We start from the raw sequence: 14,416 nt of genomic DNA, 5'->3' as shown, positions 1-14,416 counted from the left end.
CGACTGGGCTACGGCGCAGTCGACTGTCCTTGCGCTCAAATCACCCGTGGGAGTTTGAACGCTACTACCAACCAGTCGCTGAGGCGCTTGATCGGTAAAACGGGGTCTAGTCCACCGGTCGAATCAGTAGGAGCGTCTTCCAGTAGAAGGCGGAGGATACAAACCCGATGGACCACCGGGGACCCCCCCTCCAGTCGACTGTCGCAGTGAGTGAGCGAAGGGAGGTGTGAGGGCCCGAAGAAACCCTGAACACCAGTGGACAGACTTTATATACCCACCCACCTCATGTACACGCCCAACCCTTCCTGAGGTTACAGGGATCTCCCGCCCTGAGTCTCACGCAGATGTTTCCCTCAAAGGTCCGCGAGACCTTGAGTCCAGCTCCTTTAAGCCTTTGGGCCGGCAGATCGGTCCATGGCCATCAGGATCTGTCACAGGTGTCGCGTCTGAGCTCGTCTGCAGATTCCCGGTGGGACATCACAGGGACGTTAGCTGGGAGGTCCATCGGAGGTCGGGCGATGACCTCAAGATTATACTATGCCTGGGTAGGATGTCACTGCCTGTATTATCCAGTGAATGCTGTACTACTACTGGTGGCACATTGCCTGCTACATGATACAGAATGTAAATAGCATTTTAGCATTTAATTATGGGAGCCTGTAGGGCAGACGAATGGTGACTGCAGGATAAACAGTGGTTGGAGGGACTTAGCAGATTTCGCGTCTGGCGGCGCGAGACCGAATTTGAGCGGAGCTTAAATCCCGAGCGAGTTAACTCGAAGTTTTCACCGTCGTCTTCCTCTGCCACCACACCGTCTCGCCACAATCAGCGCAGGCTCCTAGAACCATCCGTCTCGCGTCCTCGATCCTCTCTGCTAGGGCGTGTGTGAAGATGTTATCTAATATGGCTTATATAATGTAGTTTATTTATAGTTGTGTTTCCTGATTAAGCCGAACGGTGAGGATGAGGACACTATGAGACGGCTGGCCCAACTCGTCGTCCGAGGTTTTACCGGAATTATGTAAGGCGGCTAAGCGACTAACGATGCGTCGGTTTACACTGGGTGCAATTCCCATATTGAGCCACTGAGAAAGTGTGACTGAAACCGGTCAAAGGTCAAATTTTGTTCATAGTGTTGCCTTGCAAAACATATGAAAGTTCAATGAATAGTGCTGAACAAAGAACATATCCTGTGTCACAATCAGATTTTTGCACACTCAAAAGTAGTATTATTCTAATTCGGTTCACTGATTGTGCAATGGACAATCATGAAAAAAGTTTGACCTTTGACCCGTTAATTTCACAGTTTTCTGCATGCTCAATATGGGTGATGTACCCAGTGTTATTGACGTTCGTCGACTGCCCGATTTGGATTTCGAGGTGGCTTTCTCGTCGCACCTCAGCCGCCCTTCGAGCATCTCCTCTGCTCGCCGCGCGTCGATGGCGGGGCATACAATCTAATCTTTAAATAGAAAACACTGTTTTGGTAGTAATGCATGAGTAGCTGTTGCTCTGTATTTTCGATGTATTTCGATGAATAGATTATTCTATATACATTGAAAAGTGCAAGTACCAGGCTCCTCGATGCAAAGTAACCCCAGACCTTTGAAGATTGTGTATATAAATCTACTTTAACTTTGATAAAAATACAGAGACAGTAGCTGCCGCACTATTGTGGTAAATAACTGTTCACTGCTTTCTTTGTTGAAGTGGGGGGATTCCCGTACCTACTCATGCTCACTGGAAGTACATGCAGTCAACAATTCAGATATACAATATTCTGTTATTGACAGCTACAATGTCCATGTCCCCGTCGACGCGCGGCGAGCAGAGGAGATGCTCGAAGGGCGGCTGAGGTGCGACGAGAAAGCCACCTCGAAATCCAAATCGGGCAGTCGACGAACGTCAATAAACCGACGCGTCGTTAGTCGCTTAGCCGCCTTACATAATTCCGGTAAAACCTCGGACGACGAGTTGGGCCAGCCGTCTCATAGCGTCCTCATCCTCACCGTTCGGCTTAATCAGGAAACACAACTATAAATAAACTACATTATATAAGCCATATTAGATAACATCTTCACACACGCCCTAGCAGAGAGGATCGAGGACGCGAGACGGATGGTTCTAGGAGCCTGCAATCAGCGCCTCTTTCGCGCAGCTTTCGCGTCGACCGCAACGCCTCAAACCACCTGCCATATATCGGCAATGGCCCGTGAGTGTATAACCAGCATTTCCCAAGTGTCCCGTGTTTGACAGTGTACTGTCATATCAGATCCGAGGCCGTGGATAATAGTCCGGGGGTTGCGTTGAAAGGTATGTGTTCGCTCATGTGTATGTCACCTTCAGATTGTTAAACTGCTCTCTTGTATGTTGCAGCCATTCTATTCTGGGGTCATTGTCTACAGCCAGGAACAGTGGCAGGGCGAGGCTACATGGTATAATCAATGTTGTATGTATATATAGGCTATAGTAGTATAACTGTAGCATTGGTCGTGCCTTGTATATAGTGTAGCCCACAAAAGATATATCTGCTTTTCCTATCATGAAAGCCAAAAGCAAAAGAAAAAAAAAGAAAAAGAAAAAAAACTGCCAATCCGCTGGACGTTCCGGCGTGGTGTTTCTGAGACCTCGGATTTGAGCTCCCACGACATCATGATTTTGCGAGCTGAGATCGATCCGCTGTTTTTATGTCACAGCAATGTTCGACTGGACTCCAATCGACATCAAACCGGGGCCTCGGGCGGCTCCCAGGCCGACCTTCCCAAAACAGTTTCCCAGGATGGGCGTGTAGGGTAGAGGGAAAGCCGAACGGCAAACGAACCTCAATACACCCCAAAGGATATAGTTACTATCTTTCCAAGTGTAATCATTGGTCAAGAGATTGACACATGTACGTATCCCCGATCAATGCATTAAACTCAAGGTTTAATCCACTTGTAGGGATATCGTTCCCATCCTCACACGCTTAGGCATGCACGCTTTGCATCACGATCAATGAAGAGCTGAATTCCATGACGCAGAATACATGAAGCATCTACACATAGAAGACGTTGACATCTAAGCTCTCCTACACACGCGGACAGCAATCAGCCTCCACCTACCTATCCTCCCGCGCACGAGAAAACTCACCAGATACTAAGGGGCCTGGGTTATTTGATTTGCCGGGGATGACCTGGACAGGTCTACTACGGACAACGACATAGGTCGCAGGCCGCCGCACACAATGTGTGTAGCACAATATGCGCTCCAAAGAATGTCGCACTTTCGCGGCACCTAGTAAAGATTATGATACGCGGGTTAGATGTCCTTGACAGGATGAGCAGTCGGGGAAGCACCTCACCTCTGACAGTCGCAGCGGAATTCCACTACGACCGGATCCACAAGCCTCAACGGCTTGAAGACGACGACCTCCCATTCCTGGGAGGCCAGACGGTTCCTAATCCACCGATCAAGTCAGTAGGAGCTCCCTTTAGGGGAAGATAGAGAATACAAACCCAACGGGATACCGGGGACCACTCTTCCAGTCGACTGTCGCAGTGAGTGAGCGAAAGGAGATCTGGGTCCAAAGGAACTAGGATTGCGGTAGGTGCGATTTATATACTAACCTGCCTCGTGGGTAGTATAGGGCAGGTCGAACAAACCTTAACCCCACGCGCTATTTTAGGTGCATACTCTTGAGTCTCAAAAGTCATCGGTGCAATGTCTATGATATTAAGTATATATCAGGCTGTAAGGCCGCGCGAGCATGGCAGAGCCCGCTACCGTAGATGGTAGTAAGTGAGCACTTGACATTCTGACCAGCATCATATATATCTATTTTGCAAAAGCAGTCGTGCTCCGGCAATAATATCCGACTGGCATTCAACTTGATGGCCTGAAGTCCCGAGAGATGTCCACTCACTAGTACTCCTCTCTTAGGTTCTCAAACACAAGTTATCAAAAGGTCTGGCATTAGAGTATGCTGTTGTCATCTTGAGACCACATGATCCAAGCAAAGTCAGGTCTGTCTCTTGAGTCCCTTGACAAGCATCGGCCACCTTGGCTATAAAGGGAAAAGCAGGGCCACGTGGTCCTCAAAGGACCCCAATAGCTGGGCCCCATTTTTGATTGGTCCAAAGGCTCATGCCGCCCCGCCGTCCACCTTAAACGCCAAATAGTGTCAAGTAGTGGAATATAGCAGCTACGACTCCTGCTCCTTTGCATGCAGTTCCTGCAGCCAGCCAGGTTTGGTCTCCTCCCTGCGGCGCTTGAGCTCGTCTAACTTTTCCTCCAGCGCCTTTTCGAACTGGTCTCCGGGCGTGTTCTCGAACACGAACGGGCCGACCTTCTTCGACATCCCGCTCCCTCTCGAGCCACTCGCACCGTCCTCCTGGCCGTCCTGGGATGCGATCGGGGAACCCATCCCGATGCGCAGGATCCGCGCGCCGCTTGCGTCGCCTTCTCGTATTTTCTAACACACGAGCAATTTCAGTTTGACAGGATCGAGCGGGGGAAGATATGCACGGGAAACTAACATTCAGCATATCCTGCATAACCGTCTGCTCGAGACCGAGCGCCATCCACTTGCGGTTCGCCAGCGTCTCCTCGTCCGTATACGCCCTCACCCTTAGGTCGTCCATATCCACCCTTGCCACCTCCTCGACCCGCGCGAGCCGCTCGAACGAGCCGCGCGCGTCCGCGAGCGTGTTCGCCCACGTGTTGACGTCGCTGACGAGACGCGTGTTGTTGCGCGGCGAGAGCAGGAGCTCGATGCGCGAGAAGGGTACGGCATCGCCGCGGTGCACGAGGAACTCGCCGCCCTCGGCGAGGCCGAGGGATGCGAGGATGTTGGTCCCCATTTGGGCCTTGATATAGGAGGAGAGGACGGGGAGGGCGTTCTCGGCGATGACGCGACCCTGGCGATGCAAGTAAGTCTAAGTGTGGTGTGAAGGAAGATGCTAAGAGGGTGTACGTACTTGTTGGTGAGACGCCTCTAGAATTACGGTGATTGAGATCTTCTCGGTCCCCAGGTCGTAGTCGTATCTCCCGAGGTATACTGGTATTAAGATGGGGTAGGCTGCAAGCTATCGCAAATTAACACAAGAAGGGTGATTTGCCGGTGAACAGATGCAAACCAGGTTGGCTCTGACACTGCTGGGATCGAACCTGAAATGATCGTGGATGGTAGCGTCCCGATATGAAAGACGTCGAATCGCATCGAGTAGGCCAAGAGGCGAAAGCGTGAACGGTAAACAGAGAGGCTTGACGCCGTATTGCGTTTCCAACTCTGGAGACCATGGTACTGGTTCGAGGCTGTATAGCTTGGGGTCGTTCAGACAGATCCTTGCGAGAGGTTCAGTGGAGAAGCCTTGCAGACGGGGGATGTCAGCGTTACCAACGGAGAATAAGATAGCTCGTGACACGTACCTGGTAGGTATCTACGATGAGATATCGCGAGCAGTAGTCAGAATAGGCGGCACGTACGGTTCCATCCACCTACGAGTTCGCGGCGTGGGCCGTGATCGTCCGCTACCCCGGAGAAATGTCAGGCCCATCCCGGGTTGCACTTTGCGAACAAGCCGCGCACCTGTGTGGTATCCTCCCCATAGGTGACCCAAGCGTTCCCTGTGACCTCTGCGTCGATCATCCACCCCGGGACGTACAGTGGCTGGAGGAGGGCCGGCTTTATGGGCTCGAATCCGAGGGCGGGGAACCAGCGGGCCACCAAGGATGAGAAATAATGACCGATAACGGGGAGCGCGGCAGCGATGGACATGTCTCTAACCGCATCATCTGGCGAGACTCGGAACGGGTAGACTGCGTTGAACAGGTCAGAAGGAGAACATGGCGGGATTGGGGACAGCAGGACCTCTGACTTTGGGGTGGTATGCCGGCGCTGCATCGGAGTAGTGCCTGCAGCAACGGGGCACCTTCTTCAGCGATGCGTAGAGTCGACTGCGCTGCGAGAACATCGTCCGCGACGGCGAGCAGACACTAAACTGGAGGCCGGGGAATAGAGGAGTGCACGTGACCGAGGGTCTTGAATACGCGCTGCTAATTGACGTGTCCCACAAACACACTCGTTCCTTCCATCCCGCTCCTTTCCTGCCGTCTTGCCCGACATGCTCTGCGTTGTACGGGCGCTGGCCCTGGCATTGCTGCTCCTCGCGACGCTCGCAGCGGCGGCGGACCTCTACAAGGTACTCGAACGTTAGTCCAAGGCGCGCACACACTCGCTCCGTGCATACATCGTAATTGAAACACCCTCGCATCGCAGTCGACAGGTCCGCTGATGAGCGCGACATTAAGAAGGCGTACAAGCGCCTCAGTCGGAAATATCACCCCGACAAGAACAAGGACCCGGGGGCGGAGGACAGGTTTGTCGAGATCGCACATGGTATGTCTTTGCCTCTCCATGATGTGTTTGGTTCTAACAGGGGCATATCCAGCATACGAGGTTCTATCTGACCCGACAGTGAGCCATGACCTCCTTTCCACTTGGCGTGGTTACCATTATTTTTTAGAAACGCCAAATATACGACCGGCATGGCGAGGTAAGTCGCCAGACGTGACTACCCTACGCCTTCCTTACTCGATCCACAGGAAGGCCTGAAAGCCCACGAAAGCGGAGGCGGCCAACAGTATGCGAACCCCTTCGACATGTTTTCGAATTTCTTCGGCGGCGGCCGTACGTACCCTTCCCATGTCGTTCCAGTCCCCCCTGACGCGCTCCGTCAGAGGGCCAACAACAAGTCCGCAGAGGGCCGACATCCCTGACCGAATTCGAGGTCACACTAGCAGACATGTACGTCCCCGCTCCCCTCCACATCCCCGCTGCCCGCGCTTACACACACTCCTCCAGCTACAACGGCGCAAGCATAGACGTGCGTGTATTCCCCTCTTACTTACTCCGACTCTGACCCTTTCCCCCAAACGTAGTTCGTCATGCGCAAACGCATCCTCTGCGACCACTGCCGAGGCACCGGCGCCGCCTCCTCGCACGACGTGCGCCCCTGCACTGGCTGCGGCGGCTCGGGTGTCAAAGTCGTTAAACAACAAATCTTCCCGGGCATGTTCGCGCAGACGCAGCACACGTGCGACGAGTGCGGCGGGCGCGGCACCGTCATCGCGCGCCCGTGCCCGCACTGCGGTGGCGCCAAGGTCGTCGACCACACCGCGCACTACACGCTCGAGGTCGCCAAGGGCATGCCCGAGGGGTACGAGGTCGTGTTTGACGGCGAGGGCGATGAGAGCCCGGATTGGGAGCCTGGGGATGTGATTCTTCGCGTGAGGAGTCGGAAGGAGAAGGGTGGGTTTAGGAGGAAGGAGAGTAGTTTGTACTGGCGAGAGACGATTGGGGTGGATGAGGTGAGTGTGCTTTCAAAGTGAACCTTACCGGTATTGACTCTGCGCAGGCACTTCTGGGTTTCGAGCACAACTTGACCCATCTCGACGGGCATATAGTTCCGCTCAAGCGGAAGGGAGTGACCCAGCCAGGTCAGTTTCCAGCAATATTTGCTCAGCGGTCGTCAGCTCATACGCATCCTTGTAGGTTACGTGCAGACCATCAAAGGAGAGGGGATGCCCCGCTTCGAGAACCCCTCACAGCACGGCGACCTCTACATAGAATACAACCTTGTCCTTCCCACAGAACTAAGTCCTGAACTTCGGAAGAGTGAGTTGTTCCCATCTGTCTGCAGCATGTGATGCTAACAACCTACACTATCCCAGAGCTATCAGAAGCCTTCCATGGGAGCGGACACTCGTCAAAGGATGAGCTATGATCCTCAGTGCATAGCAGCCACCCTATCCGCGATAGACACTGGAAATACACTTATCATTATTGATACTACATCCGTCATGCAAAGCTCGTTCCGGGCGACATACACCGCACAGACCAGACAAAACAATCGACAATCTACTAGTAATGCACAGTCCGCAGTCCACGGGAGAGGCGATCGAGGTAAGGGGCAAAAGTGAAAAAAGGAACGGCAACAAGTTGTCCGACCAGGATAATAATAATAACAGAAGGCGAGAAGGCGAAATGATATGCGACCGAGATGCAAAGTCAGTAATGGAACGAGATGTGCGACGACAGACAAGACGAGGGATACGATATGATATAGATAAATGTTATGATGTGCTGCTCAGCACTAATACAACCAATGACAAGCACGCAAGCAATGTCCGAGAGAGAGGAACAGGCAGTCTCGAGCCTGCGCTTGCGGACCAGCCGTATGGCACGCCGAGCGTGACGGACGGCGTCGACGCAGTCGATGTCGTCGTCCGGACCTCGCCCGACGTATCAGTGATGATCAGGGTGAGCAGTGTGGGCGACGGCGAGACGGTGGGTATGGCGGTAACATTCAGTGCGGCGGGGGTGGCAAGGATGGGGCTGTAGGTGCTCGTCGCGAGATCGGACGTGACAATCTGGCCGATGGATGCAGGGATAGACGTGTTGAACGCGAACGGGGGGGTGCTATAGGACGGCGTGGGAAGAAGGTAATTTGGGAGCGTGGTGGCGACGGTGGCCGAGGCGGCTGACATGAAGGACGAAATATACTGCGGCGACTCGACGGGGGCACTGGCGTTGTTCCGGGGGTATAGTCCGATCATAGGCGGCTCTTTTGCGTCAATACCGTAACTGCATGGCCTCAGCCTCACACACCGGAGAAGAATTGGGAGGAGGAACAATACCTGAAGATCGAATACACAGTCCGCAAGAACGGTGAACCCAGCTGCCAGTCGATGCCGTCCGAACTAGGCGCAGACGCCCTCGGCCATGCTAGGCAAAGGTCCGGGTTTCCAGATGTCGGGCCAATCAGGTAGTCCGAAGGCTGTAACGTGAAATTCGTCGTTCTGTGCGCCAATTGAGTATTGCAACATGTCATGGGAGAAAGACCTCGGCTGACCCGAATACGAATGAAATTGTCTCAGAGACATCGCACGGGAGAGCCCACTGGCCGCCATCCTCTATGTGACATCATACAGTGGTTAGTAAGAGACTGCGCATCTTGCAAATGTGGGACGTACTTGTATCCACAAGGCGGCTGCCGTCGATAGCAGAAAATATGCTAGACACCTGTCGACGGATAAGACACTGTGTAGGAACAAAGCGCGTCAACTCACATCTTGATAGGGACCATAGATCCCAGGAGTGCCCCTGTCGGGCAGTGTGTCAGCCAAGGGCAGCGTGCAATAAGATGATAGAACATACACGTCCAACAGCGCTAGTGACTGGTTCGAGTACGCAGTGGGATAGGTAGGTGAAGGCGTGATAGCAGACCCATTCACCTTAAGTAGAACGGGATGATCAGTAGCACGGTGGACTCGAAGGCTAGGTACAAACCAGGATGTTGCCCATCGGGATAGCCCACTGGAGATAACTGGTGGTATTCCTTTCCGTCCCGAATGGTGAAAAAGCCACAACTTCATTCCATTCTATCTGGCTCACATCCTTTACCACCGATGAGTCTATGGCACCTGAGCTTTGATTTAATGTCGATCCCAGCGAAAGGGTCGCAAGTACAATACCTAGTGTGAGAGTGCCGCTCGTATTTCGTGTCAGGCTCAGACCAAATAACGGGTAATTAACAATTCCTTGCTGAGATAAACTCGCGAAGAACGGGGTCGCTAAGAGAATCGACGTTCTTAGATTACCCAACGATACGATCAAAGTCATACATACCGTTGACCACGTTATTGGATATTGTTGAGAGTCGCGGGAAACCTAAACCCAAGATGCCACTCATTTGGGATCCCATCGTGACGTTTGACTGGGACACCATGCCTGGAGGTCGGAGGTGAGTGAATTCCATGCACTCTACTGATGCCTACGCACCAAAGGCCTGATTGGGGACCGTCAAGTTTGACAGTTGCACTTTCTCCCGGGCGACATACCCGGACGCAGCTGCACAATAGATCAATCTTTGTTCAGCAAGGTGACTCTGTCATGTACGCACCCGTCCCATCAGCAAAACTGACCGAGAAGGCGGTATTATTATCATTAACGGAGGCGAAGGAGGGGCTTTGGTAAGTGAGCGGATATTTTGGGACGGAATGACATGCACTCGTCGTGCACGCAGAGGAGGTGATCCATAGGTCTGCGGAACCGGTGTCCAGTGCGACGCGGAAACTTATATTTCCCACTGAAATCACAGAATAATATGACCTGTAAGATAGACTTAAGCAGCAGCAGACCGGACAGGATGTGGTTACGCACTGTTCATCATCTGACCAGGCTACTGGGAGCAGTCCAGTTTTCGCAGGATTGCTGGCCTCAAGCAGGGAGGGGGACACGTTGATCTTCTCGAAGCTCTTGACCTGCTGTTCACAGTCATCGTACCAGCAGTCGCGCTTGTCGGCGGTGACGGCGCTCGCAATATCGAGCAGGGCAACCAAGACGACAAGCAACACCGCGAACATGGTGGTAGCGGCGAAGAATCAGCGTAGTGCTCGCATACGCCTGAGCCAGTGAAGGATGGTACAGTAAATATAGAGTCTATTGAATTATGTTGGTAACAGCGCCGGCATTAAGCCTCCTGACCAGCCTTCGCAGCCACATCGGACAAACACATGTCAACAGCACAGGCCGCAGCTTCTCTGTCAAACCTCGGCTACGGTGGCGGTACGTCAGTGGTACGCCGGACAAGTTACAACATACAAGGCACCATATCGGACGTCATATCATTACCAAGGTATTCTACGAGCAGAGCCCAGGGTATAGAAGGAACAACATCAGACTACAGAATAGATAATACATCCGCTTGGAAAATAGAGAGGGAGAGCCCTGTACAAGCCATCAGGCAAAATAAAATGAAGGTGAATAAATCCAAGGAGGGTACCGCAATGAAGAAATAACAACAAATATATGTACTGGAAGGCGAAGGTGGGAATCACAGAGAGCAGAGGATTGGAGAAGACAGCGCCAACTCTGCTCAACGCTTGGCAAACACCTTTTTCAACAGCGCTAGTACCTTGGGAACGTTGAGCTGCACGTATTCAAGGTCGAGAAGATGTTTGTTGTCCTTTTGCTATGATAGACGTTGTCTATTAGCATTCTATCGTGAACTAAGACGTCAGTGCTCACTTTCTCAAGAAGATCGTCGATCTTCAGGTCCATTTCGAGAATGGCCTTATCCCGCCCCTTGTAGTGCAACGCAATGATGAAGGTGCCAGGCGTCGGCGATGTTATATTGAAGTAGATGTTGGGCCGCCTGCAGCAAACAGTCGTGAGCCAACATCTACATATAAAAATGTCCCGAACATACCTGTTATCAGGAACGTTGCTCTCGACAATGATACCCTCCTTCTCCAACTGAGCGTGCGTGAACCGATATGGGCCAAGAACGACAGCTTTCTGCGGCTTCCGCTCCTTCCCGCCAACAGTGACCACGCCCACTCCCGTCGTGCTCCCCTTCTCCTTCGACGCGTTCAACCGGACGTTCTGCAAGTACGCCTTGTACTGCTCCAGCTGACCCCGCAGATAGTTATTGTGGTCGCCGATGGTCTTATACACCGACTCCAGCGACTTAGTCTCCTGCAGCACCTTCTCCCGGAGGTTACCGAGATGCACGAGCTCCGCCGCGACCTCCTCCTGCATGAGCTTGTACCCGTCCGACCTGTCGACGACCTTCAGCTCCTCCAGCTCCCGCAGCATCTCCTTCACCTTGATACCCTTCCGCACGAGCGTGGCGTCCTTGGTGGTCGCCGCTCGCTCGGCGATAGCAGCGAGGTTGTATGGGCGCTTGTCGGCGGCCCCAGGGAGGGAACGGATGAGCTGGACGAATATGGATTTCGTTTCCATGTACAGCATGTCGCTTGATGAAACGGAGTCCATCAACGCTGTTTGGATATCTTGTATAGGTGTCTCCCAGCGACTGTACAGCTGCAGCTCAATTGTGCGATTCTCCTTCCGAGGTACTTGTGGAGGTGCAGGTCCCAGCTCGTCGGTGAGGATGCGCAGGTGTTGCTTGTCGTTCGGAGACTGGAGACGATGGTTAGTATCAAGGGGCGCGACTGCGGGCACAATACGTACTAGGGTTTCAATGTGTTGTAGAACAAGGGAGTGTGTGTTATACATTTCGTTGAGCGTAATGTGGATCACTAGATCTTTCTTGGATAGTGCCATGTATTGGTCCATCTTGCAAACACGCAGTTGAGATGACGATCGGTGCAATATAGACCTTCACATACCTCCAACGTCTCGTAGAAGTCTCCGACTTCGCAAAGGTTGTTTAAGAACTGGTTTATGCGAGATTTGTTATTCTCCACAAACGGATGTAATGTCATCATGTACTGCTCCTTGGCATAGGAGGGCTTGTTCGCAAGGTTCTGGAGCATCTTCGCAATCTGGGATATGGTCAGTATGCAATATCGCGATCGCGCAAGAGCGTGAAACGCACCAGCGTCAACGTCCGACGAGGATGCTTGGCCGGTACACCTTCAACGAGCATGTACGCTTGCGGAGTGACAATAGCAGGATTGATGAATCGGAGGAAGAAGAAGCCACCGATGAGCGAACAAATGGCATGATCCGTGGCATCAGGATATTTTCTCTGGACAATGGAAGCAACGCTCGTTAGATGGTATTGACGACTACGAAATGCATAAGTACCCGCGTCAGACTCCGGATCTGCTTGCATATCCAACGAATACCATATGGAACACTCTCCAAGCTGTCGATGATGGTCAGCAGGAAGCTATTGGCGATTTCCATGAGCATCGTTAGTCGAGGGGCGATGATGGTCTGGACGTCTGGGTTCGCCGACGCAGTCTCAGGAGGCACACCGCGAGGTAAGTTCGGTGGTAGTGAACCTGTATCCTCTTCGATTTGGTTTACCATCTGCTCATAAACCTGATGGCGGATGAGGAGGTGCAGCCGCTATAATAGGCTACTAACGCACCTTGACAGGGTTGATCTCCAAGTTGAGCGCTTTGTGCTCAATCAGACTGTTAATTCGATCCGCCAAGACGCTCTTGAGATAACTCTGACCGGGCCCACGCCGCGTATAAGTGGTCATCATCCGAGATACCGGAGTGTTCGCTCGTAGCAACGACCCAAACTCCGTGGCGGTCTCGAATTGCGCGGATAGCACGGATTGGAACATTGTTAGCAGAAGATGCTCCTCCCTGCTCTCATACTGGTTCCCATATAGTGTGAACATGACGGTCTGAAGGAGGGTATCGATCTCGGATAAGCTGACAAGACGGCATAAGGCTGCGATGTGGCGGGGTTCGGATTGTAATAGGAAGAAGAGGTTGGAGTATTGCTGGAGTTTACGGTCATCAGGGTAGTGCCCTTCTGTTGGGTCGACCTCTTCGAGGTGCTTCTCCACCTCATGTTGCTGCCAGCGAGATTAGACCACCTATACCGACAACAGCCTACTCAATACTTGCCTCGTCAAGAGCCATGCGGTTCTGGATGAGAAGAGCGATCCGAGAGTCCAAGTAGCGCACATCGCGCTCGAGCACAAAGTTCTTTTTGGACTGGGCGGATATGCGAGCTTTTAGCTCCCTCAATCGTTTCTGGGCTACGAAAGATGAGATTTATAAGCCGACTTCACCGGGCGCCACGCGTACCTCTCGCCAGCTCATCGTCTACGTCGGCATCCTGCTCAGCGGCCATGCTAAATAGGGCAGTGACGCTGTAGCGGTTCGTGTTTCGGTTGGTTAATCGCCTCGAGGACATGCTGCCCGAGGGAGAGGTGGCTTCGACGTAGGACATGATGTAGGCACTCTAGCTATAAACGAATCGACAGAACGGATGCGAACAGTCGTGCCAGTGATAGATCAGCCGGAGGGTTGGGATTCAGAACAGATTTATAGGCAGAAGTCGTCGCAAGTAGACCGATGCGTTTCCAGCGCGTGCAGCCAGGCAAATACGGTCGACTCTGCAGGAATATTAGAAGAAGAAAAAGCAAGGATGGGCGGTGGCCAGAGGAGCTGGGGTTGCGGCGAGACGGAGGCAACGGTCGGACGAGAGATGCGTCGGACGCGACGAAGTTTGATGTTCGGCTTCTGCCACCCCTCCTTTTGCCAATTTCACTGCTTCATCCTCTGTACAGTACTCTCAGTCTGTGTATTTTGCTAAAGACCGCTCTATTTCAGCACTGCCCTAGGCACAGTCCATATCGGTCGCCATCTCGTCTTTCACCAAGTGCGCAAAGTCTTAGACTAGGAGCAATCACGATCCGTCTCTCGTCGCCGATAACTGACCGTAGTTCCACCCATTTACGACTCAAGGGCGTCCACTAACCACAGCACGAGGACCCCACTGCTTCTGAGAAAAACTGAGACGATTATCTCTGGTCAATAAAATAAGCCTGTCTGAAGAAATATCTTAGCACGCAGCTGCCTGCACTGTGTTACAAACGCCACAGCAACCCGCATAAGCCATTTCCAATATTGTCAAGGGGGGCGCCTCGAGCCAGTACTC

At 52.6% G+C, this 14,416-nt stretch overlaps 4 protein-coding genes across 4 annotated transcripts; 1 reads left to right on the top strand and 3 right to left on the bottom strand.

Moving 5' to 3' along the window:
* Positions 1-4,060: 4,060 nt before the first annotated feature.
* GLOTRDRAFT_139481 (uncharacterized protein) lies at positions 4,061-5,951 on the bottom strand (the record flags this gene model as incomplete). Its single annotated transcript, XM_007869230.1, has 8 exons — positions 4,061-4,450; positions 4,515-4,895; positions 4,956-5,063; positions 5,115-5,347; positions 5,407-5,417; positions 5,480-5,508; positions 5,567-5,796; positions 5,849-5,951. The coding sequence occupies 8 exons, from the start codon at positions 5,949-5,951 to the stop codon at positions 4,181-4,183; spliced, it is 1,365 nt and encodes a 454-aa protein (XP_007867421.1). The 3' UTR covers positions 4,061-4,180.
* Positions 5,952-6,101: 150 nt separating this feature from the next.
* Positions 6,102-8,278, top strand: GLOTRDRAFT_139480 (DnaJ-domain-containing protein; the record flags this gene model as incomplete). The annotated part of the gene is made up of 11 exons (XM_007869229.1): positions 6,102-6,189; positions 6,257-6,376; positions 6,429-6,454; positions 6,504-6,533; positions 6,583-6,667; positions 6,718-6,788; positions 6,846-6,863; positions 6,919-7,347; positions 7,395-7,476; positions 7,532-7,654; positions 7,711-8,278. The coding sequence occupies 11 exons, from the start codon at positions 6,102-6,104 to the stop codon at positions 7,761-7,763; spliced, it is 1,125 nt and encodes a 374-aa protein (XP_007867420.1). The 3' UTR covers positions 7,764-8,278.
* On the bottom strand, positions 8,113-10,485 carry GLOTRDRAFT_77988 (acid protease; the record flags this gene model as incomplete). Its single annotated transcript, XM_007869228.1, has 12 exons — positions 10,202-10,485; positions 9,942-10,150; positions 9,821-9,889; positions 9,668-9,769; positions 9,514-9,612; positions 9,329-9,462; positions 9,197-9,273; positions 9,109-9,142; positions 9,013-9,061; positions 8,892-8,952; positions 8,677-8,838; positions 8,113-8,623 (listed from the first exon to the last, which is right to left on the bottom strand). The coding sequence occupies exons 1-12, from the start codon at positions 10,402-10,404 to the stop codon at positions 8,113-8,115; spliced, it is 1,710 nt and encodes a 569-aa protein (XP_007867419.1). The 5' UTR covers positions 10,405-10,485.
* Positions 10,486-10,656: 171 nt separating this feature from the next.
* Positions 10,657-13,948, bottom strand: GLOTRDRAFT_139478 (Rho GTPase activation protein). The gene is made up of 10 exons (XM_007869227.1): positions 13,561-13,948; positions 13,378-13,511; positions 12,885-13,325; positions 12,596-12,835; positions 12,384-12,536; positions 12,175-12,330; positions 12,017-12,121; positions 11,250-11,965; positions 11,069-11,195; positions 10,657-11,012 (listed from the first exon to the last, which is right to left on the bottom strand). Exons 1-10 carry the CDS (start codon positions 13,703-13,705, stop codon positions 10,917-10,919), a joined length of 2,313 nt encoding a protein of 770 aa, XP_007867418.1. The 5' UTR covers positions 13,706-13,948; the 3' UTR covers positions 10,657-10,916.
* Positions 13,949-14,416: the final 468 nt, after the last annotated feature.

This window comes from Gloeophyllum trabeum (assembly GCF_000344685.1).
Source record: "Gloeophyllum trabeum ATCC 11539 unplaced genomic scaffold GLOTRscaffold_00009, whole genome shotgun sequence".
NCBI lineage: Eukaryota > Fungi > Basidiomycota > Agaricomycetes > Gloeophyllales > Gloeophyllaceae > Gloeophyllum > Gloeophyllum trabeum.
The sequence above is the reverse complement of the archived record's forward strand: the minus strand, read 5'-3'. Positions and strand labels throughout refer to the sequence as shown.